The sequence below is a fragment of the Neovison vison genome, chromosome 13, assembly GCF_020171115.1.
Source record: "Neovison vison isolate M4711 chromosome 13, ASM_NN_V1, whole genome shotgun sequence".
NCBI classification, from domain to species: Eukaryota; Metazoa; Chordata; class Mammalia; order Carnivora; family Mustelidae; genus Neogale; species Neogale vison.
Window position 1 is genome coordinate 76,525,069 of NC_058103.1, and position 25,441 is coordinate 76,550,509.

A 25,441-nucleotide genomic window follows, 5' to 3' on the forward strand; every position below is an offset into this window, starting at 1 on the left:
TTGGCATGGAAAACAAAGGCAAAAGAAAAACCATACTTCTTTACTACTTGCAGTCCACTGACAAGTCCCTGAGATAGGCAGAGTAACATTCCTCTAGGAACTCAGCTGCCTGGATGTTGATGCCTTGCTAGGGGCAAAAGGCATCTTAGCCCCACCCCCAGAATCCTGGGGGTCTACCTTAGGGTATGAAAATTCCTTTGGAAACTTGCTTTATCTCTATCCCCCAGATATATTCTGGCAGTTATCCCCCATATAACCCACTGATATACACCAGAAGGGTCTCATGACTAAGGTTTATTTAGACAGTAAAAAATGACCTTTTCCTAACAACAGCTAGGAAACCTTGCTTCCAAAATTCCTTAGAGGCTTCCCCATCTCTAACCCCCTCCCAACTTGAAAGTATACAATGCGCCACTCCTCACAACCCTAGTGTAGCCCCTTCTGCCCACAAGTCCTTCCCCATGCTTTAATAAAACTACCTTTTTGCACCAAAGATGTTTCGAGAATTCTTTCTTGGCCATCGGCTCCAAATCCCAACATCTTTCCTACCTCACAGTTGAGGTGACACTCTTTAAAAAATAATATTGTTATATTTTTTGTTATATTTGTTATATTTTTATTATTTTGATATTGTTATATCGGCCAGTAAAATCTGGGAGAAGAAAAAACCAACCTGTCTCCTTAGAAATTGTTTCAAGTCAAAGTCAGGAATTGTGTTGCACAAAGGACAGGACTAGAGTAGTGGAGTAAAAAGATGGAAACTAAAACACATGGATTATATATAGTTCTATCTATTTTCAGCAAATCAATAAACAAGAAAATATTAAGCTCTTTATAGCTTGCTCTAATAGAGGAGATCTCTCTGGGCTTGAATCTCCTTTCTCCTCAGTATCAGCCTGGCTTATGGGCATGGTGTAACTGCTACTGAAACTAAGGTTGCCTCCATCACCTCAACCTACAGGAAAGCCATTTCAAATTCAAATTCATTATTGGCAGTCCTGCATCAAAAAATATAAGGTAGCCAGCCCTGGATTAATCTCAGGGTAGCTGCACTCTGGAAGAAGTGCATAAAAGGTTTTTATATTTTCTTTTTCCTTTTAAAGATACAGGGCCCACGCTTAAGACACTACAAATAAAAGCACAATGAAAATAAAAAGTAGCCCTACTGATTTTCAATTAAGATACCAAGTCCATCTAAGGGAGAAAGGCAAAAAAATTTTTTAACTATGTTGCTGGCACAACTAGATATCTGTATGAAGGGAAAATGAACCTAAACTCCTACCTCCCATCTTTACAAAAAAATTAATTTGAGAGGGACCACAGACCTAAATGTAAAACCTCGAACAAGTATGCTTTGGAAAAGAAACAGAGAATATCTTTGCAACCCTAGGGACAGGCACAAAAAACACTAACCATAAAGTTAAAAACTGATAAAATGGACTTCATAACAATTAAAAATTTCTGCTCATCACATCATCAAGAAAATAAATAGAAAAGCCAAAGACTGGGTAAAAAATGTACATCTGAAAAGGACTTGTACTCACAATATATAAAGAACTCCTACAAACTACAGTTAAAAGATCAATCACCCAGTGAAAAAAATAGAGTACTTTAACAGATACTTTACAAGAGAAGTCAATTACTACCTAGTGAAGTTCCTTAATTGTCCAAAAAAAACCCCACAAACAAACAAATGAAGGAACACCTGGGTGGCTCAGTCAGTCAAGCAGCTGCCTTTGGCTCAGGTCATAATCCCAGCCTCCTGGATGGATTCCTGCATAGGTAGCCTGCTTCTCTCTCTCCCTCTGCCTGCCCCTCCCTCTGCTTGTGCATGCATGCTCTTTCTCTGACAAGTAAATAAAGTTTACAAAAAAAAAAAAAAAAACAGGTTAAAACCACGAGGTACCATTTTACAGCTTCTAATGTGGCTAAAATAAAGTCTGACAGCACTAAAATTCAGCAACATAAAAAAAATGTGAAGCAACTGGAACTCATACATAAACCATTTTGGAGAACTGGTGGCAGTTTTTTAGTAAAGTTAAACATACATCTACCCTATGACTCAGTAATTCCACTCCTAGGTACTTATCAAGAAAAATGAAAACATCTATCCCCAAGAGATTTGTAAAGGAAATGTTCATAACAACTTTATTTCTAATAACCCAATCCTGGAAAAAACCCAAACATTCATCAAAAATAAAACAGATAAAGAGCTTAGGTTATGTTCTTATAATGGAATACATTCTTCAATAAAAATGTACCAACTGGGGCACCTGGGTGGCTCAGTCTGTTAAACACTCAGGTCATGATCTCACGGTCTGGGATCAAGGCGCCCCCCCACCTCCCACTAGGCCTGCCAAGCTCTGAGCTGGGTCTGCTTGTCCCTCTCCTTCTCCCTCGGCCCCTCCCCCTGCTTACGCTCTCTCTGGAAAAATCTTTTTTAAAAAAAGTACCAATACACACAGATCAATCTCAAAAACATTATAGAACACAAAAGAAGCCAGACACACAAAAAAGCATATACTACTGTACAACTCCATTTATGTCAAGTCCAAGACTAGGCAAAACAAATCTATGGTGTCAGAAACACGAGGCTGAAAGTGGTTGCCTTAGTGGAGGAGTGTGGGTGAGGAATGACTAGAAAGGGGCATGAGGGAACTTTCTATGGTGATAAAAATGTTTTCTATCTTATTTTGCTAGAAGTTACAGTGTATAAAGTTGTTAGAACTCCTTGAACTGGACACTCAACATATGTGCATTTTATTGAATGTTACTGATACCTCAATAAAAATACAAAGTAGCACTTTGCTTCAAGATAAGTTAATCATTTTGTTTCAAATGAAATTCTAGAATATGACATAATAGACAACTACATTTTCAATTATTTGCCACTCTCAATTACTCACATCTTTATTCCTTCATTACTGCAAATACCCAAATGGATTACAGACACAGCTATCAGAATATATGTTCAAATTTAATTTTCATAAATAGCAAATTTAGATTGATCCTACACAATTTCAGTAGGTACCTAGCGGACTGTCAGAAATCCAGTAGACTTTTCTGTTTTTTTATAGTATTTTCCTCTCAATATGATCTTATAGCTGTGATTTATAGTTGTGCTGATCTGCTATAAAAATGAGTAAGTGAGCTTTGCGCAGTGGCAGTATCATAGCCAATGAGGTTTATCCGAGTCGCGATTATTGCTAATTGAAAACTTTTCCCAAAAATGAGTAAGTGATGGTCCCTGGCTGTTTTGGTTGGCGGAACATGACTGGAACTAGGGGTTGCAGGGTATAGAGATTACTTAAAAACAACAACAACAACAAACCTTAAAACAAACAAACAAAAAGAATAAGATATATAAATCAAATGTCTTCAAGGAAAGTCACTGATATAATATATATCTGATATAATATATAATATATCACTGATATAATAGAAAATAATGCTTTAGCCACTTCACACAGCCTAGAAAATAATACCCTCCTCAACTATTTAATCAAGACAGAGCCCATACATACTTAACTTTAAGAACAATTGAAAAGCAAAAAGCATGATGAATAGTTTGCCAGCTAACTGGAACCATAAAAAATAAGAGCCTAAATAACAAGATTTACTATATTAGTAACATATATTAGTACATCCAACTGATACCTGAAAACCCACGAGGCCCTTTTCTCTGGTTTTACCAAGTTCTCTTTCATCTTTCTTTCTCATCTCTTCCTCTCCCTCTTTTGGTTTCTATCCCGGTGTAGTTTTATCCCCACCGCCTCTCACTCTCCCTATGATATTGCTAACTGATTTTCATACAGCTAGATCGCCCCAGGTTCCAAATAAATTTACAAAATTGTACTGTATTCTATGTAGATTTGTCACATACTCAAAACTGTAGAGAGAGTATAGCCTGAGGGCTACCTTCAGGTGAAGTTATTAACTGCAGAATAATTTGGCCTGGAGGGTAGACCACAAAACTTTAGAATTAGTCATAAAAACATGATTAAAAGAAATTGAGAACTGGGACAGTAACATTCTCGGGAAATCATTTTTGTTCCTTCAGATCTACCACAGGACTTGGAATGACAAATGGGGCCAATGTTTCCTGAATGAATAAAATAAATGAATATTAAAAATCAGAGATATTTAGGGCTAGAATAATCTTGGGATCATCTGGTCTAATAACCTCATTTTAATTAATTAATTAATTAATTAATTAATTAAGGTTATTTGACAGAAGGGGGAGAGCATGAGCAGGGGAGGGGCAGAGGGAGAAGCAGGCTCCCCACTGAGCAGGGCAGCAGAATGGGAGCTGGATCCCAGGACCCTGGAACCATGACCTTAGCGAAAGCAGACCCTTAACCAACTGAGCCACTCAGGTGTCCCTAATAACAAACTCCAGACACCTGGCTAGCTGGGTAGAGCGCAAGATTCTTGATCGCTGGGTTGTGAATTGGAGCCCCAGGTGAGGAGCAGAGATTACTTAAAAAAATAAAGATAAGCAAACAAGAAATCCTTACCAGAGGGAAAATAAGGAATCTTATAGAGTTAGAATATACTGGGTTTCGCATTTTAATTCTCTTTTTCTTTCCTAGAAATGAGTTAGGAAGGGGATTGTAAATATAATGACTTCCCACTCTGAAAGAAGGGGAAGGATAAAAGCCAAAGACTAGAAGGAAGAGACTAGCAAAAATAGATGAGGCTGGACAAAACTATTTTTCCAAGCCTAATATATTTAATATATTAAATTAATTAATTAATCAATCAAACCAATCCTCCAAAAAATTAATCTGAAGGATTCTCAGAAAAAGAAACATGAGCTGCATGAAAATGTTACAAACCAAGGGAGACCGCACAGAGCTAACTTAAATCTCCACAGGCTTATTTCCTGTGCAAGTATGACCTCCTGGGATAAGTTTTACTGCAGTGTTCATTACCAGACGACTTTTGGTTTTAAGAGAAGCCAAGGGCACGTTGGAAATGCGATTCTTAACTAAACACTAAAAAAAAAAAGAAAGAAAGAAAGAAAAAAGCTCTTTCCCATTTGTTTGTAATTAGATTGCAGGCTTGCAGAGGAAACACACCAACTTCATAAGCAGAAATACAAGGACCCAGTCACGTCCTCCAAACAAATCAACACACAAACTTCACAGCTGGATCCAGCTGTACCGCACAGGAGCCAGGAATTTATTTCAGGGCAGAGGATATTGATCAAAAACGGCAAATCCAAGACAAGCCAGATTTAAACCCCCCTCCCCGCCCGCAAAAGGGTGTGACCTAAGGATCGGGTTTGGGGTTTTTTGTTTTTTGGTTTTTTTCCGTTTCTCCTCTTTCTTTCTAACTTTCAACTAGCAGAAGCCTTTGAAGGAGTGTTGCTGAGAAAGCCTTTTTAAGAGGATCGCCCCTCAGCTACCCCTCCGTGGAGTAGAAGGGGCGGACAGGCACCCCGAGCTCACACAGCTTCGGCAGGCGCGGGCTCCGGCGGGAGGGGAAGGGGCCGGTCCCGAACCCGGGGAGGCTGGGCCCCCGAGTGATTCATCAGCAACCAGGGGTTCGCGCGCCTCCAGCGCGGGCCACGCCCAGCGCGCCCCACGGCCCCTACCCGGGCCCGTTCGCCCCCCTCCAAGCAGCCCCCAATGTCTCCACGCTCCTCCCAAGAGAAACCGGTAGGATTAGGAAAACGGGGCTGGCGGCTGAAGGGCAGCAACCTCTCCCTCCTCAGCCACCATGGCCGGTGCGACTCCCTGCCTGCGCCCGCAGACGGACTTCCTGGAAAGCACCGGGCTAGGCTTACCTGACTGGCTCCCGTTGGGGCCGCCGACCTTCCTCACAGACCTGCCGGAATGGCCTGTCCCTCGGTTCCCGGGACCCGCCCGTAAGCCTGCTTCTTTCTCCTTGGGAGTTGCCCGACCCACTCGCGGATGCCCCAACCCGACGGCTCTGTCGGTGCTGCTGGTTCCCCCTCCGCCACGGACGCGCGTGCGCACTCCCGGGTTGCGGGGCATCTTGGGAGTTGTAGTTCCAGCAAGGAGGGCGACGCTCTGAGCTGACCCTGGTTTTTGCAATTTGCAGGATGTTTGGAAGCAGCTGCGGATAGCAAGCCTTACTCCAGCAGGCGACAAGGATCTTTACTAGTGAAAATCTCTACCCTGGACCCTTTGGGAGCTATAAACAGCAACTCGAGGCTCTTTGGGATAGAGTTCCTCTTTACTTTGACTTTTACTGAAGAGGCATACAAGGCAGGGCTTATATCCTACCCTTGCTTGTTAATGCAAGGACATGACATCGAGCCCTTTAAGCTCGTCGTGAAAAACTGATAGAAAAGTAAACAAAGGCGAAGTCACAAAAGGGGCAGAAATCACACAGATGTCATCTCAAGGGCGTAGCGACCCTAGGGATTTCCTTGGGCATGTACAAGGGATGATGTCTCAGGGATAGCCCCTATATACCCGGACAGTTTGGGCCGCAACCCATCTTCCCATTCCAGCCTCAAGCTCTGCACCAGGTGGTGAAGCTGGGTTAGTATGAGTGGGAGAAAAAACCAGTCCCCTCAAAGAAGGGGACTGGGACAGATGGGTAGCCTATAAGGAAGGACAAGGAAAGTGGGACTACCTCAGAGGGTGGTGCTACGGTGGCCAATAAAGTAGCTGCCTTTTGTGCAGGACTCTGTGGAGAGGGAACAGCAATGCCTTCCGTTCATTGGTAGTTGCTCATTGGTAATTTTTCTGTCCTGCTCTTCATGACTAAACCATTCCCAGGAGTCATGCTCGGCTTTGATACACCATCTTTGAAGAACGCAACCAGGAAGAGGACGAAGCGCCTGCTTGAGGGTACATTCCAGCTACTCCTAGTGTGGAAACCGACTAATGGTTAATCCTCCCTGTCATTTACGTGTTCCCTTCAGAGCAGGAAGAACCCTAGGTAAAGTAAACACCTTGGAATTTCATGCTAGTTGTATCCATTAATCCCCGAAATGAAAATCACTCATGATTTGGAGTTTTTAAGGAAAAAAAAAAAACCTTGTAGGATGCAAGTACTTTTAGAAGACCGTTGACATTAAATCTCATAGCCACTACACCTTATTTTCTGTAGCATTTTAGTGTTTATGGATTTCTCCAATATTCTTGGATATAGCAGCTTTCTGAGAGCAACTTCCTACAGAATTCAGGTTCAACTAATATTGAGTACTTAATCCACACCACGCACTGTACCAGCACATTTATTTCATCCAATCCTCCAAATAATCCTACAAAGAATATATTTGTATCTTCCATTTCTACAGATGAGAAAGCTAAGACTCAGAAAAGTTAAGTAATTTGCACAAAGTCACACAATCATAATTGGAGATCCAGAAATAAAGCACAGGTATTCTGATTCAAATTCTAGCACGCTTTCCACTGTTGATCAGACTGATGTATCTCCTAAACTCATCAAATTCTTGAAGGTAATATAATCTGTGACGGTGTCCACTGTACATGAAAAAAAATTCTCTCACACAGTCCAGGAACATTGTACTCTGACTGGATAAGAGATTCATTTGATCTGAATTCATTTGATAGTTCTATATTTCATTATATATTAATATATAGGAATTTTGGCTTACCAGCAAGTGTCCTATAATTTCCTCTAACACCTCTGGGGCATCACTCCTGGGAAAACTGACAAAATTTCCTGAACAAGTTGAGTTCTTGAACAAACAAAGCAGACTACAGCCGTCGAGATATAGTTTGTGTCTTTAAGCATGGAGGGCTTTTAATTCCGTATCTGATAATCTATGACGTGTTTCCTCTCTGGTCTTCCAATATGGGGTGTTAAGAATACCTTCAATGTATTTTATCCTTCTCTCTCTCTCTCTCTCTTTTTAAGGGAGAGAGAGAGCACACATGTGCATAGGGGAGGTATAGAGGGAGACAGAGAGAATCTCAAGCAGGATCCACACTAAGCTGAGCACAGAGCCCCATACAGGGCTCAAACTCATAACCCTGAGATCATGACCTGAGCTGAAATCAACAGTTGAACACTTAACCAAATGAGCAACCAAGGGGCCCTTGTATTTTCTCTTTTAGATAAGTTACTCATTTAAAATTTTTCCCAACAAGTGTCTAAAAGTTGCTTTTTCTAAAATAATGTGATCCAGTGCTGGGTTTTTCCCCCTTTCCTCAGACAAATATTAATGTATTATAACCACAGGGCTCACAGACATGAATCTCCTAACCCCATGTGATTTAAATATTACATATGAGTATGGGGGCGGGGGAATAGCTGGGTGGTACAGTCAGTGACTCTTGGTTTTGGCTCAGGTCTTGATCTCAGGGTCATGAGATAGAGACCCGAGTGGTGCTCCACGCTGAACACAGAGTCTGCTAAAGTTTCTCTTTCTCCCTCTCCCTCTGCCTCTACCTGCCTTATGCTCTAAAGTAAAAAAAAAAAAAAATCTTTAAAAAATAATTTTAAAATACTACACATGGGACCAGTGGTGTTAACATTCATATCCTGGTGTTGAATAAAACTAAAAAATAGAATGTGCTTCCACTGCTGTGATTCTCCACACTGTTTCTGATTTAAAAACAAATGAGATCATGTCACCTTCCTGCTCCAAACCACTCATGGTCTCTCAACACATTTTGAATAAATCCCCAAGTTACCACCCCTACAAGTTCTTATGTGACTTTTTTGTTTCCTACTATACTCTCTCACTCTGCTCCAGTACCCTGGTTTCCTAGAGGTTTCTCCATATTTTCAAGTACATTCCCACCTCAAGATGTTTGCACTACACCGGAGAATGCTTTTCCTTCCAAATACTCATGGCTCGTGCCATCATTTTAATGAAGGTTCTGCTCAAGTGTCACCTCCTCTGGTCACCCTACCTTGCCTTCCTCTCCTTTGCTTACTGTCTTCGGAGCACTTGTCACTACCTAATATCATCTTGCTTGTATACTCAGTGTAAGCTCATGGAGGGCTTTGTGTTGTTTACCCCTCTATCCTTGCATCTGCTACAGTGCCTGACACAGGCTGGAGATTCAATAAATATGTGTAAATATGAATATTGAATCCTTCCCTCCCTCTCCTCTTCTCAGTTGAGGACACAGAACAAGAGGGTTTGCCTGTAAATGCCAGCCAGTGACCTCATGCAGATATAAACACCAGCTGTGAGAGGGTTGGTTCCACAGGACAAGACACAGTGAAGCTCATCCTGAAATGGAGACAGAGCTCTCTTTTAAAAGAGACTATGCTTGGGTGCCTGGGTGGCTCAGTGGGTTAAGCCGATGCCTTCGGCTAAGGTCATAGTCTCAGGGTCCTGGGATCAGCACGCATCGGACTCTCTGCTCAGCAGGGAGCCTGCTTCCTCCTCTCTCTCTGCCTGCCTCTCTGCCTGCTTGTGATCTCTCTCTGTCAAATAAATAAATAAAACCTTTAAAAAAAAAAAAGACTATGCTTTGGGGCGCCTGGATGGCTCAGTCACTAAATGTCTGCCTTTGGCTCAGGATCCTGGGATCGAGCCCCGCATGGGGCTCCCTGCTCGGCAGGAAGCTTGCTTCTCCCTCTCCCACTCCTCCTGCTTGCATTCCCTCTCCTGCTCTCTTTCTCTCTGTCAAATAAATAAATAAAAATCTAAATAATAAAAAGACTATGCTTTACGGGTTGTCATTACTAGCTTACAGTTAGCAAAACACATTTTTAAGAGAAAAAGAAAAGGAAAACCCTACAAATTAGATTGATATACATAAGTGAAAAGAAAGAGCCACTGAAGTCCTGTGGTAGATTGAGAGATTTTCCCCAAATATTGGCTCTCCTCTACAGGACAGAATAGCCCTACCCACTGCTATGTGACTTGCAATGTCCTATAGACATTTTCAGGCTTGGCTATGATCTGGTAATACATTTTTCCTTCTTTCTTCACACAGATCTTGTTATACTGTAATCTCAAAGCTTATATACATGGACCTTTTTTTGAGCCAATGAGATGTGAGTGGAAGGGACAACAGGACAGCTCTGAATAGAAGCTTTAAGAGTCATTGGTATTTCTGGGATGCCTCAGTCGGTTAAGCATCTGCCTTGAGTTCAGATCATGGTCCTGGGGTCCTGGGATCAAGCCCTGCATCAAGCTCTCTGCTTGGCGAGGAGTCTCCTTCTCCCTCTTCTCACTCTCCCTCTGTGCAATCTCTCTCTCAAGTAAATAAATAAAATCTTAAAAAAAAAAATCACTGGTGTTTCCCACTAGTGTGCTTACTCTCTCTCTCCAGGAAGAGTGTGACATGTCCCAAATGGCAGTTGGTCCACCTGCCTGGGTTGTAGAATGAGAAGTCACATGGGGCGGGGCCTGAGAGAGACACAGGTGCTGACATGTAATGTGCACAAGAAGTAAACTGAGATCTAGGTTTGTTTGTTCCTAGAGACTCACCTAGCAAGAGCTGCCTGCTGCACTGCCTATTCAGTGAAAGGTAATAGAAACAGAAGGGGTATGGCAACCCTTCCTCATGCAGTGAATCCCACTTTGAATAATGGAAAACGGTAAGTTCAGCATATTGTCAAGAACAAATCTGAGACTGTTAAGTAAAATACATGAATAAGGGACAGAGTATGGTTCCTATTAGTTTTCGGGGTTTGGTTAGAGTGAATGTGATTGTTAAAATGTCACTGTAACTCTACTTAATGTACTATAAGCCCTAATTACTGTTATCTTTAAACTTCCAGCCAGGGGCACGGGGGTGGTTCAGTCGGTTAAGTGTCTATCACTGGCTCAGGTCATGATCCCAGGGTCCTGGGATCGAGCCCTGCATCGGGATCCCTGATCAGCAGGGAGCATGCTTCTCCCTTTGCCTGCTACTTCCCCTGTTTGTGCTTTTTCTCTCTGTGTCAAATAAATAAATTTTTAAAAATAAATGAATGAATGAATGAATAAGCTTCCAGCCAGAGTAACTCATAAAGCATGTCACACTGACTCAATATATGCAAATCAACACCAGCAGCACTGGCGTTCCTTTAGCAAATAGTGTCCCTGATATATTTATGCATTCTTTTAAACACACACATATAAATTAAATATCTTATTTATTTATTTGAAGGAGAGCAAGAGAGGGAGCAGGAGTGTGGCAGGGGGAGGGGCTGAGACTGAGAGAGAAGCTGGCTCCATGCAGGGCTCCATGCAGGGCTCCATGCTGGACTCAATCCCTGGACGCTGTGATCATTACCTTAGCCAGAGGCAGATGCTTAACTGACTGAGCCACCCAGGCGCCCCTTAAATGTGTATTTTACAGGAGAGCTAAGAAAACTTAAGCTAAAGATGTAAACTTGAAACTAAGAGGTAAGGATTTCATTTCTGGGAGCTTGGAGTTGGTTAAAGTGGGAGGTAGGAATCAGAGAATACAAACACCAAGGTTGGGACATACAAGTTTATAGAAAGGATTCAAGTAAACTCTATTTTTTTTTTTTCAAGCAAGCTCTTTAGCTTGAAATGTCCTTACCTATCACCCACCTCTGTCAGTCAGAAGCTTTCTCGTGTTTCCTTGTCCATCTCAAATGCCTCTTTCTCCAACTTCCCTAATGCCATCAGCAGGAATTAATTTTGCTGTTCCTCTTATTTTCATATCCTATTATGCCTTCACCGGAGGTGCATTGAATATACATCTTAGCCAAACACCAAAGAGCTGAGAACTAAAATTTTCAGTTGAAGCCAAGGTTGCTGGAAAATATCACTACCAACGAATAATAATAATTATTTACCAATAATTAGTACACAAATAAACCTCGAATTTTATGCCAAAAGTTAATTATTTTAATATTATTGTGTAAAATATTAGTGCTAAAATGGTGAAGTTTTACACTGTAGTACAGAAACAATAATTTCTCAGCATTGTCAGCTGTTAAGACTCATCTGCAGACACTATAGAGTCAAATTCAGCTGATGTAAGGGGATGAACAAGATCCATGTCCTAAATGGAATTAAGTAAGAATTAAATTCTGGTTTGTTTGTTTTTTAAAATTTTATTCATTTATTTGACAGACAGAGATCACAAGTAGGCAGAGAGGCAGGCAGAGAGAGAGGGGGAAGCAGGCTCCCTGCTGAGCAGAGAGCCCGATGCGGGACTCGATCCCAGGACCCCGAGACCACGACCCCAGCCGAAGGGAGAGGCTCACCCCACTGAGCCACCCAGGTGCCCCTAAATTCTGATTTTAAATTATAAACGTTGGTTATACCAAACACTTCTACAAAGAACAGAGTTATCATATGAAGTAACCTCTATTTATGCTTCCTTATATTGTTTAAATTTTTATAAACATTTGCTGACTAAAAAAAATTTACTGTTCTTCCTATGTTATCTAGGTAATGCATTCTCTGTATTTGTAGTTACTGTCATTTATCTACTTGAAAGTTGTTAATGATTTTTAATCATTTTGAATTGATTATTAAATTAGTTTTGAACATAAACCTTTCATAATCAGTAGTTATTACAGCATTTTACTTACCAATAATTAGTACATATTTATACCTACACAGAATTTTGACAAATAAATAATACAGAGATTTTTCACTCAGATTATATCTAGAACACTTGCCTGTATCTGAAAATGATTATTCATATAGTAAAAGCAAATCCAAGTTACATACTTAGTTCTTATCAGTGATACTGTTGACTGATTAGCCATATGAATAAACTTTATAGGGGTGCCTGGGTGGCTCAGTTGGTTGGGCACCTACCTTCAGCTTGGGTCATGATCCCAGAGTCTAGAGATGATTCCCACATCAGGGTCCCTGCTCAGGGGAGAGCCTGCTTCTCCCTCTGCCCGTCTCCCCACTTGTGCACACACTCTCTCTCGCTCTCTCTCTCATAAATAAAATCTTAAAAAAAAAGAATAACCTTTATAAACACATAAATACTTACCATACCAAAGTTCAACGATAATGGAAATAATATCAAAGTACACATTCCAAAAGCTGAGGCCCAGAGCCCAAGACAAATAGATTTTTTTTTAAAGATTACTTATTTGAGAGAGAGAGTGTGCCAGAGAGAGAAGGCATGAGCAGGGGAGGGGGAGAGGGAGAGAGAGAAGAAGACTCACCACTGAGCAGGGAGCCTGATGAGGGCTTGTTCCCAGGATCCTGAGATTACAACCTGAGCCAAAGGCAGACGCTTAACCAACTGAGCCACACAGGTGCCCAAATAGGAGACTTTTGGCCAAATGTCAAGATTCTTTGTCTAATGTGACTTAAGATAGAGTTAGCTTTTAGGTAGGACATTCTACTTCTTATTTGCAGTTAAGCTTTTAGCCGAGACCAAAGTCTCTATCTACACAGATGGCAGTTGATATTTTTCCCATTCTATGTTCCGTAGTTTATTTTTTTGGATTAAAAATTGACAACTACATTGTTACTTGTATTAAATTTTACCTGATTATATACAGGCTTAGACTTTGGCCTGTCCAGATATTTTTGCACCTCTCAAAGAATTCCTCATTCCTTTGAAGACTCGGTATTCCATTAGTATACCTCTAAATTCCTGATGAACTGTTGATCTGAACATATCAAGGAAAGAGCTGTGTGGCGGCTACTAAGCCCTTCTGTTTGAAATTCTTCCATTCGTCAGCATTTACTTATGATTAAGAGTCAAGAAAGATTGTTTAAAACAGTCATTTCACTATTTAGTTTCACTATTATGCAACCCACATTTCTCAAGGATGTTGCGAGACTCTGTCAAACGTCTTGCTGAAAATTACAGTGTGTTCTTTTCCCTGGACTCTCATGATTTTTGATTTTCTCTAAATGAATCTGTGCTCCATCTTAAAGACCACTGTTTCATTTCTAAGTGCCTAAAAACGACTAAAGCACTAAAAAACACTAAAATTTTGCTGAGAATTGGTAAGTTGAGGGAGTATGTGTTGGGGGAGGAGGTTCTCCAAATTGTAGACTTACAAATTGTAGGTCTTTTGAGTCATGAAGCGGCCTGATTTTCCCATTTCATCTCCTTAGGTTGTTTGGGCCCCCTGCACAGCCTACTCTCAGTCAAGAACACTTACATCTAATTCCTCCTACTGAGATCCTGTGACCTGTGGGACACCTGCTGGAGGCTGTGGGCGTCTCATCATGTTCCCTGGCTGGTGGAACCAGGACATGGGTAAGTACTGGGGCAGAGGAGGCATGGGACATTACTTCTCATAGCCATAAGAGGAAGGCTGAATAATCAATCTGAGAGAAGGAGGTCCCTCACAGAGTCAAGCCCAGCACAAGACAGACCCACAAGTCAAGGAGTTGCTCCTGAATCCAGACTGCCAATAGCCAAGGAGGGTCCAAGAAAGCAGAGCAGGTACAAACAAATGAAAACATCAAGGAAGAGACAAGAAGCAGAGCTAAATGACAGGGCACGTTAGGAGTAACTCCTGAGTCAGCTCTATCCTGTTTATATTCAATTACTGGAGTGAGGAGGGAGGGCTTGTTTGCCAGAAGGCTTTGACAGTAGAAACACAAAAATAACTAAGAGTCTTGCTTAAATTCCTGACATTGTCAGGAACAATGGGACAGCTTTATTGGCACTAATATTCATGGATATTTAAGTTACAGTTTAGGATAGGAATACCACGTGCCTTCTACATGTGAGGCACTGTCCTAGGTGTTTTACACATTAATCCTCATAACAGTACTACTGTCACTACTGTCACGTGGGATTAGGATTCCTATTATACTGGTGAAGAAATGGAGGCTATGAAATCTATACAAATTTATACAACAAGTGAGATTTGAACTAGGCAAGTTGGACTTCAAAGTGCATGTTTGTAATTCCTATTCATTAAAGGCCCACAGCCTGAAGGAGTCCTTTAAACAAATAATTACTGTACTTGTGCACAAGAAGGTGTGGAGCAGCAAAAACAGAAGTTAGACATAGGCCCTCTGTGTTTTTTCTTGGACCTTTCCAACAGTCTAAGTGACAAAGAGGGTAGAGTTCAGCAGGAGGACAGGAAAAATAGGTTTTCCTTTTTTTCCAGGGCAAATCTTTATAACTTTGCTATTTTTAGTGTTCTGGGCTACCAATCCCAGCATAGCTTTCTTTTTTTTTTTTTCCAATTTATTTATTTTCAGAAAAACATTATTCATTATTTTTTCACCACACCCAGTGCTCCATGCAAGCCGTGCCCTCTATAATACCCACCACCTGGTACCCCAACCTCCCACCCCCAGCATAGCTTTTTAAAAACCCACACAAACCCTAAATCCAAAGTTAACACAAGAAAATCAAGGTAAAACAATGAACCCATTGGGATTATCTATATTCCTGCTCCCATTTATTCTAACAATTTTTAACTGTTTAGTCAAGTGTGTACATATTTTAATATGGGTTTTTCCCTCTCTGGCTACTTCTCATTGTCCATACTTCTTATCTTCTTCATAATAAGGACACTTTATAGTCCTTTATGAAAATGTACTCGTCTAATATGAGAACACAGTGCCAACTATTCATTTTAAAAAGAAAACCTGTCTAAAAATTAGCCAGATTAAATCAGTCTTTACTTTCATTTTAAAAGGAAAGTTTATTAATTCCTAATGTTCTGTAAATTTTCACTTGGAAACTTCATTCCAGACATAAATGAATACATCATATCTTTGAAAGCAGAAAGATCTTGATGAATTAAAGCCGTATACATTTACCTTACCATTAGGTCTGGCTGGTTAATTCCAAAGGGTCAAACATTGCACCTGTTTGTTCCATTGGGATTCTTATTAATTATCCCAGTAAGAGGATGTCATACTTCATACATTTTGCTTTATCACACACTTATTTCCCACAATGTCCACTTTCACATTTAAAAGGCAAATTAGTTTTTAATCCCCTAATGAATAAATGTCTACCTTTGATTGAAAAGTTTCAAAATGAAAAGTGAAACTATATGAATTTTTCAATAACTGCTTAGCCAAATAAATGTCGCCAATATAAGTTTAAACAGTTTACAAAGTATTATTTCCTTTGTTCTCTTCAAAACAACACAGGTACACATAAGGTCACACATTCAGGCATCCAAACTGGTAAGATATTACGATTGGTGGCATGCAAGTATTTTACATTTTTAAATGCAATGAAAATGCTGCTTGTTTTCCTCGAGTAGATGAAACAGAATTAAGATAAATGTTTAATTAAAATATTAATATAATTCCATGAATATTGTGGTTTTTTTTAAAAAACCAAAATGACAGAGATAAGAATTTTAGGTCAGAATAATTTCATTCTTAACTAAAGATTGTCACTGGCAATGTTTGGTACTAAAAATTTCCTTAAAAAGCACATTTTCTATTCATTTCATTCCACCATATGGCCAATTCCTATCTATTTGGATTTAGATTATCCATGGGAAATTTTAAAACCTGGGCCAGCTTGCCTCAATTGCACAGTGTATTTCCGATTGGTTTCTCCGTGTTATCAATATGTGCTCAGAAACGCACTCTCATACACACACACACACTTTAAGCAAAAGCCTGTGAAAAACCCGCTGTGTTTACTGCACTCAGTTTCCTTCTTTGCATTTCCTCTTCTCCGCCAATTTTGAGGAGAAAATATTGTGTATTTTAAAATCTCCTTTCAGAGAAGGCTGCTCCTCCAGCACTACCCTGAAGACAGTAAAAGCCGCTAAAGAGGAACAGATAACTGTCTGTGGAATGTTCAGACCTCTTCTTCTGGCTAAGAAACCTTCTGAAGAGAGATGGAACTGCAGTGGAGGCATTACTCATGCATGCTCAGAGGCAATGGAAACTTCAGAATCACAGGGTTATTGTAAAGCTTGGGAGCTGGGAGGATCTTAGAGAGCATCTAATCCACTCACTTTCATTTTACAGATGAAATAAAGACGAGAGAGATGGAAAGTCTTGCCCAAAGTCACACACAGCTGGCATCTGGGTCAGCACTGTTTTCCAAGTATTATGTGATGACCAATGGAGCATCATTCTTGTGGGGAAGGAGGACAGTTCAACTCAAGCAACATTTATGAAGCACCTGATATATACAAAGCACCTCACTAGATGCTACTGGAGACACAAAGCTTGATGAGATGGTCCCTGCCTCCACGTGCTTATGAAAGCCCCGTGATACCATGTTTCAGTATTTTTCTAAGCACAGAAATACTGACTAGGGCAAAGGTTGCTGGTGATAACAAGGCAGTTGCTGCCCGGGAGAGCTGATCTCACAGGTGACACTTTCTCCCCTTCGCTCTCAGGACTTGAGCCTGTCGAGAAGTTGCTAGAGCCTTAAGGATAATCTTCTCTCCTAGGTCTCCTGTCCACACCTCAAGTCATAGATTAGCCCGGTGGTGTCAGAGCCTGGCAGGAGAGCAGCACTGGCCCAGACTCTCCCCTCAATTCTTAATCACTATTTGCTCCCCCAAGTGTCCAGCCTTAGACTCACTGCAAGGATCCTTACCACGCCCAGGTACTGTCAAGATAACCCAGGGGAAATGCTCTACCACACACACATCACTGGTATGTAACACCCACCCGTCAACTACCTCTCCCATCTCTGTGTTAAAAATGAAATAATTCCAGTCCCCTATGTCATCTCCATGCTGTGGTTGCTCATACTCAATGCTCGGAAGGAAAAAAAAAAAAAAAAAACAGATTTAAGAAGCAGTGGAAAACATTAGTGAATAGATGATGAAAATGATCTCCAACTTCTGTATAGCCCTTTCCAGTATAGTGTTTTCATCCCATTATCTGATTATTTTCTCACCACAAATCTGTGAGGTAGTTAGTGAAGATATTATTCCCATTATAATATAGCTGAAGAATCTTAGGCTTGAGAGACTAAGTGGCTTGCCACAAGGTCACCCAGCTAAGAAAGTGTGGAGCCAAGTGTCCAGGTGTCTTGACTCCAAATCCAGTGCTCTTCCCCCTATGTAGACTATAATTGTCAGGCAATTGAATGAATTGCCCATGATCATATACCTGCTAAGTGTTGGTGATGGGATTGGGAGTCAGCCTCTGAGTCTGTTAGTATGGTGCCCTTCCACCATACCAACTAACAGAGCCGGTGTGCTCAAAATGACTACCATGGAAGATGTCAGAGGAAAGTCCAGTCTCCTTCATCCTCTCCCAAGTCAATGATGCATCACAAAACTGGGATGACTTCTGCTAAGTGTATGGCCTTCCTAGAACAGTACCCAGAGCCAGGTAACAACTTTAAACTTTGAAGCACTTTCTCCACCCATCTCCTGGATATTTAATCATTACTGTTATGGGCAGACAGGAAGGCGGTGAGCTGAGCAGAGCTTACTTCTCCCCTTAAGCAAACGGAGACCTTCAATTTCCATCTTCCTCCCCACCTTACCCAGCCCCTCCACTTAATAACTTCTGAACCACAAAACAAAATTTGATCTAATCTAGAGTTGGGGGCAAGAAAACGATAAATCCATCTTGAGGTTCTGGGTACTCTTCTTTCTCAAGCTTGTTCTTGGAGGGCCCAACCCTGGGCCCTTTCATCCAGAGGGCTCAGCCGGGTGCTGCCAAGCATTCTCACACCTTGTGTCCCAATCCTTGAGCTCTGAGGGGGGTCTGGTAAATGGCAGGGATATTTGAAGTGAGGAGCAGTAAGGGGAACCTGGTACCCGAAGGCAGAGCTAAAACATTTCTTTTTCGTTCTCTGCTCATTAAAATGAAAACCGCTATTATTGCATCATTAGTGGAAGAGAGGAAGGAAGCTTCAGGATCACGATTTAAAATCTGACACTAGAAACATTTCCAACTCAGTAGAGGAAACATACCACAGAATGTAGTATTTGTAACTTACTGCCCCCTGCCCACTTCCACTGATGCTATCAAAACTTGAACTAAAAAGATGGTATCCACTTTGCAAAAAGGCACTCTGCCCCCAAGACCCAGAAATACATCTCAAATTGTATTAATCCAGAATTCTTACACTTTCTCAGTCTGCTTTACACTGCCTGGGAGAGGGCTAAGTACATCATTATCTCTGACAAAAGGAAGTATCTACAAACTCTTATGTAAATGTAAATGCCTCTCCCACATTGAAAGCATGCTGAAGCTTCACACTGGTTTCAAGTTTGAGTGTCTGAAATGTTCTCATGGTAGTTCTTCAGAGCACACTGGTTTCCCTCATGCTGGTGCCCTGCCAGGGGCCACCTTTCTGTCTGGAAGAGAAGCAGTTGTTTTTTTGGTCTGCTGTACCAAGCTTCCCTTAGGGAAATTGTTCTGAGGATTATAGGCATTGGGATGATTTCTGAGTTTTTAAATGGAGATGGGCTTTTATCGTAAGATGAACTGGTGTTCTAAGATGGGTGAGCTGTGCGTGCCCCTCCGGGCTAGCGATTCTCTAACTTAGGCTTGCAGCAGCTCCAAGAGGGTAAGGGAAGAGGGAGGGACTGGGAGATAGCATCTCCCATCAATGTGGCGTCCAGCTTTAGCCAAATACCACTTAGAGTATTTGGTGATCTTTATGTACAAAGTATTTATATACAACCTACCCTACCACGATGGAAGGAAGGGGCGTAATAATCACGTTGATGAAAATGAACGTGTTTGTACTTACACACTTTAGGCATATGAAGAGTTTGGTGCTGGAACAATAAAATGATTTCCAGGCTTCTAATAATTATTCCCTAAGAGTTATCTTCTATACATGCTGTGAAATTTGGTGCTTGGTGACCTCAGCTGCCAACTCCAGGCGGTGATCTGCATTGAACCTGGGCCTGCAGCAGTGCTAAAAAGGACAAGGGTAATGGAGCTGGGGAGAGCACATCTCCCTTCAATCAGTGGTCCAGATGTAGCCACATACCTCATTAGATAATTAGGTATTTGGCCACACACACACACACACACTCACGCGCGCACACACACACACACACACACATTTATTTACATTATGCCCTTCCAAGAGGAAAGGAAAGGATGTAATTGTGTTAATGAGGATAAAATAGTTTCCATTACATGCTTCGGGCAGATGGGGAGTTGTAGTGCTGGACTAATTATACGATCTCTAGACTTCCAAAATTCTCTCCTAAAGAGTTGTCCTCCACATATGCTCAGATGGGTGCCAGTGATAGGAGCCCACATATCCTAATGAGTGATCTGACACTAGCATGGGCCTGTATAAGCCCCAAAGGGGAAGAGAGGTGGTCTGGGGAGAGACTGTCTCCCTTCAATCAGTTGTCCAGATGTTGCCAAATATCTCAAAACACAGTATTTGGCAAAATGCATACATATAAAAATATTTTATATACCTTATGCACCACCATGATGGATGGTAAGGGGTTCATCATGTGCAGGATTATGAAAAAGCTTCTACTTACACACTTTGGGCAAATGGGGAAAATGAAGTCCTAGGCTAATTCAATGATTTATAGGGTCCCCAAAATGTAAGTTTATCTTCCAATATTTAATATGTGAATACTTACGGAAATGTCACCTTTCAAGCTACTTTAAAAACACAATTAATGAAAAGATAAACTGATTAGTAATAAATATTTGATTTTATAAACTCTATTACCTGTGACCCAACTATTTCACTAGCTAAAAACAGGACTAAGTTTTGCTAATAGCCCACTATTTTGCTTTAATACTATCAACAACCACAGCATGGTCACCATCAAATTCTGACTTTTTTTTTCTTGCTTTCTGCCAGAGTTTGTCAGGAACTGCTTTAGCCCCAGTCCTGAGGGCTTCAGGGAACACTCTGTAGGACACAGGGCTTTGTAGAGGTGAAGGCAAGAAAGAGAATGAAAGAGAAAAGAAAGGAAAAAGTATTCCTTGAAGGGCATGTCAGGGACTTGGCACTTAATGTATCTGCAACAAATCTAAAGGGACAGGAGAAAGACACTTAAGAGAAAGGTACTTCCCTATAGCAACATGGTAACCAAAACGTGTACACTAAAAAGGAACTGTGTATATTCTACTCTGTGGTGTGCTGATGAATGTTTATCAACCAGCAACCTAGGAGGGCAAACATCTGATTGGTAACATTTGCTAATTTTCATAGTAAAAGTACTCCCACCATGGCCAAGTTCCAACAACCAACAAGAAGCCCTAAACTTCTGAGTTGGGAAGAGAGTCACAACAGTACATCATTAGACAATAGTTCTGTCACACAGACACACTATAGATCTGAAGAATCTCAAGAGTAAAGAAAACTAAAAGATAGTTTTGAGTATTACTTTTGTTTTAAAAATAAACAAACTAATTTCAAGTGCATGCTATTTAATTTTTAATAATGGCTGTATTTAATGAGTTTGCAAAAATTCTTGAAAATTTAATACTTGAGGGGTGCCTGGGTGGCTCGTTGTTAGGTGTCTGCCTTTGGCTTGGGTTGTGGTCCTAGGGTCTTGGGGTTGAGCCCTGCCTGGGGCTCCCTGCTCCCTGGCTGGAGGCCTGCTTCTCCCTCTCCCACTCTCCCTATGTGTGTTCCCTCTCTCACTGTGACTCTGTCAAACAGGTGAATAAAATCTTTAAAAAAAGAAAGAAAGAAAATTTAATACTTGGTAAGCCTGTATGAGTTGGCTCCAACATACCACACCTGTATGAGTAATAGGGAAGGAAAAATCAAATTGAAAACCACCAAAAGGTATTTACTATGTCTTTTATAGAGAGAGATACAGTCAAAAGCTAATTAAAGGATTTGAGGATTCAAAATCTATCAACATCTGCTGATATCTCTGCTCAATATCTCTGCTCATTATTCCCTCAAAAAATGTAAAATATTGTCAAGAAAATGAGATGTCTCAAAGGATTTTAGAGATGTGAGTTCTTACAAATCAGTTAAAACAGCCAATGTCATGAAGGCTCTCCCTCCTAGCCAGATTCCGTACGTTTTACTAGCTAACTGGAATAATACACTCATTGTTTTCTCATTAGCTTGTCTTACTACTATCGAGCAACTCAGGAATGCTCAGTCACTGAACACATTTGGACTTGGGCCCATCTTCTTCTGAGTCAGCACTCTCTTTAGCTCCAGGTAGAGGGAGGTCGCCTTTACAAGGCTCAGGATTTCAGACAAAAGGGAAAAGAGAAAGAGTTGGAAGGAAGCCCGGGAGAAGAGAGAAGAAGGGAGAGAGGGCGAGGTGCCTGAGGCAGAGTCCGAGTGCCACCAACGACAGCCTCAGGCACCGTCTGCCATCAGAGGCCTGGGAGCTTGAGCCAAAGGCTGAAGTCCCGAGTTTCCTTAGTTGAGCATCATACTGTTGCAATGCTAGATGAGAAGCTACTGCACACAACCACACAATCATCTCAGCTGTACATTCACAGTCTTCGTCCTTGAGATGACAAACATCTGGAGAAGCGATCATTCCCATTTTAACCCCTGATGTCTGCAAACGTCTGGATAGAGCATGCCGTACGGATAAATGTCTGTATACATAACGGGAACACTCACATTTCATTCTGTGATCTCGTCACACTAAAGGGAAAGCAATAAATGCTTTTAAATTAGCCAAAATGACTCAGTCATATGTATCAGACGATTCTGACTAAGGTGCAATTATTTTTGTTTTATTGAGGAATGTACTGTTTTAAAAGCCGCCCTGTTTCTAAAATTTAAAAATTTCCCATCACGTCTGGAAAAGTTTAAAACAGCTTTGTAAAAAGTTATCTAATAGAGTAATGTTAAAGATCGAATTTGTGTTGAATCATCAATAAAAGTAGGTGTGCTGATTAATTTTGCTGCCTGTAAGTCTGCCTTAAAGACTGTTCATGGGTTACTACTTCAGACTTATATGCTGATGTTGTATTAAAAGTATCATAATGCTGCCTTGCTTTCAGGAAGATGATTCCACTGATCTTCAAACAGTGGGGCATGTGCATTTAGTGATTTTTCTGGAACTAGGGGAGAATTTGTGCCAAGCTGGTCACATTTTCTCATCCAGTGAAAGATTGGCAATACTAACTTCTTATGTGGTCAGAAGAGTACTTCTGATGTATTTAGCCTAACTCAAAGCTGTGCATGTAAACAGAGATAGGCCTCTATCGTAATCACAGTTACAAATACATGTATATACTAAACTCCCTTCAGTGATTTAAAAAAAAAATTCACATAAGAAAGCCAGACAACCCAATATGAAAGTGGTGAAGTAATTTTCAATTGCTGTTACCCACTAGGGTCTGCTGAGGTCCACTGGTGTGAGTGGCCAGAAGTGCCCATGAGCAAATGAGACAACTGTATATATTAAAAAATCCAAGATAAATAAGTAGTGCTAAAAAAGAACAACAATTACATGATTAGCTGGGTGGTTAACGGAAATGCACAACCTTGGGTAAAATGGTCCTGACGGGGAAGGAGATGAGTTTTTGCTTGCTTCTTTTTCAGTGGCCACCATGGTACAACTCTGCTTTCTCTTGTAGAAGTTTACCTTCGGTCTCCTTCAACTCGCTTTTTACGAACTAGGTGAGAAATAAAGACAGGAAAAAGAAAAGGTAAATTGAAGGAATTGTCCTTAAATTCCAGACCAACAACATTAATCACACTAACAGCAATCCCACCTGTTTAAGGATATGGTTTTCTTAAATTTCAATACTCAATTACCCACTACATGATATAAATGGAAATTACTACATTACCTAGTGTCTTGTGGAATTCATATTTTAAATAAAGCCATGTCTGATATTTGGGAACTTGAGTGTTAGAAATTTCTACGGAGTAGCAGGTCCAGAATAGACCCATGAAACAGTGAATTGGTGAGTATTTCCATGGTCACTTATCCACAGCACAGCTCAGCCTCTGTGCGATCTGACCTCCAGCTGCCTTTAACTCCCCAGGACGACACATTTATAATCTATGAATGCTGCTTACGGCCTGACAACCAGGAGGAGCTGCAAACAATGTTCCAAGTTTCTAAACCCATTTTATATAAAACCCCCCAAGCTTCCAAGGAAGGGATGAATCAGATGGCAGGAAAACTCAGAAATCAGGGTTCCCCAATGGCCCATTCCCAGTTTCTGCAACCCATGTCCCCCTTTCACCTCTCCACCTGCAGGCCTATCTGGTGGGTCAGAAGAGGGTTACTGTAACCTTCCTCGATTTCGCAGAAAAGGTGCCCTGGCTGCGGTCCTGCTCTAACTCTTCACTTTAAATAGCCCAGCCCGCAGAAAATGAGACAAAAGCTATTGCCCACCACCGCCCCTCCTGGGCTCATGATCGTTTTTCCATTTACTTCCAGCCTCTTCTTTTGCCCGTTTCTTTTTGGTCCCCGTGTTGTTCAGCTGTGGACTCCCTGCCATTCTCCTAGTTGTCTTCTGACTGCTGTCTCTATCCTTCCCCAAAGCCCTGTTTGCAGGGCTGCCCCCTTCGCCTCATGCTCCACATCCCCACGGGAAGAACTGCCATATGCCTGGCCAGCCTCTAGAGGCCACACAACCTACCTCACCTGGGGCTCAGCATTTTGGGTGAGGATGTCTGGGCAGGGAAATGTGCATTTATCTTTACCTGCCCCTTCTGGTTCCAGCTCCTGGTTTCTGTCGGGTCTACAACCCAAATCCTCCCTGTAGCCAGAACACTTCTTGGTAGAACACTGTGCCCAGTTCTCCCGTTCAAGGTCTAACATCTGTCCCTGAACCTCAAACTGTGGACAGAGTTCTGCTATTGGCTGGTTGCTTGCCAAGTGACTGTCTACTCCTGAATGTCCTTTTGCCATGCTGCTTCAGATGACTGAGCTGTGCCCAGAACAAGCCTTCCCAGTCTGTCCCAGTCTTCTGTGCTGCGGTTGACCCCCTCTCATCCTAACAGAAGAAATGTCAAGGATCCTCAGCAAAGAGTAAGGAGCAGGAAAAATTAATGAGGGGCTACCTGAAAAAGCTACTTCTAAGTTTAACCTTTATAACATAGCTCCACTAGTTTATTTCACATGGACATCACCAAAGTATCAGACATAACTGTACTTAAACCCAAGTGCAAGAGCAGAGTCAGGGGTCAAACATAAGTGAACCGGGAATCTCCATGTCACTGTATCCATCGTCTGGTGCAGATAACAACATAGGGTAATAGGTGTAAGAAAGGAGAACCAAATACATAAAGAAAACCAACCAACAATCAAAGGCTGTCTGGAAAAAAAAAGAACAAACAGTTCTTCTTGAGAGCATGTTACAATAAAACCGAAACACTGTGAAATTGATGAGAATTCCTCCGATAACGTAACAATGTGCCTTTGATCCAGGGCTGACACGAAAGGCCAGTGGAATGAGGTCTGTGAGATACCATATCTGCAGTGGAGAAATCAACCGTCATCCTGCTCTTCTAATTGCTAACAGCACAAATTAGGGCTGCATTACCTAGGTCATTATTCTTTGTGATGGCAGCTGCCACCCTCGTTCGAGGCCCTTGCTTGGTAAACTGATATCCAAACTTGAGGATCCTTGAATTCTCCTCGAGCATCTGGGCAATTTCCATCTCCACAGCCGTTCCCAACTGCTGCCTCTGGTCACAGGTGTGGAACAGACACAGGACGATCAGGAAGAAAGAGGAAACAGTTA

At 41.4% G+C, this 25,441-nt stretch overlaps 2 protein-coding genes and 1 pseudogene across 2 annotated transcripts in view; 1 reads left to right on the forward strand and 2 right to left on the reverse strand.

Moving 5' to 3' along the window:
• Nucleotides 1–5,969, reverse strand: part of TMOD3 (tropomodulin 3) — a 76,571-nt gene extending 70,602 nt beyond the window's left edge. Inside the window, exon 1 of the mRNA XM_044229757.1 lies at nt 5,792–5,969. The gene's annotated coding sequence lies outside the window, so the exon portion shown is untranslated. The remainder of the gene's footprint in view (nt 1–5,791) is intronic.
• LOC122894821 lies at nt 3,150–3,232 on the forward strand (annotated as a pseudogene).
• Nucleotides 5,970–22,447: 16,478 nt separating the features above from the next.
• Nucleotides 22,448–25,441, reverse strand: part of TMOD2 (tropomodulin 2) — a 48,937-nt gene continuing 45,943 nt past the window's right edge. The window contains exons 9-10 of the mRNA XM_044230924.1: nt 25,241–25,385; nt 22,448–23,356 (exon numbers count right to left, since the gene is read on the reverse strand). Of these exons, the coding sequence (XP_044086859.1) occupies nt 23,322–23,356; nt 25,241–25,385 (180 nt within the window). The 3' untranslated portion in view covers nt 22,448–23,321. The remainder of the gene's footprint in view (nt 23,357–25,240; nt 25,386–25,441) is intronic.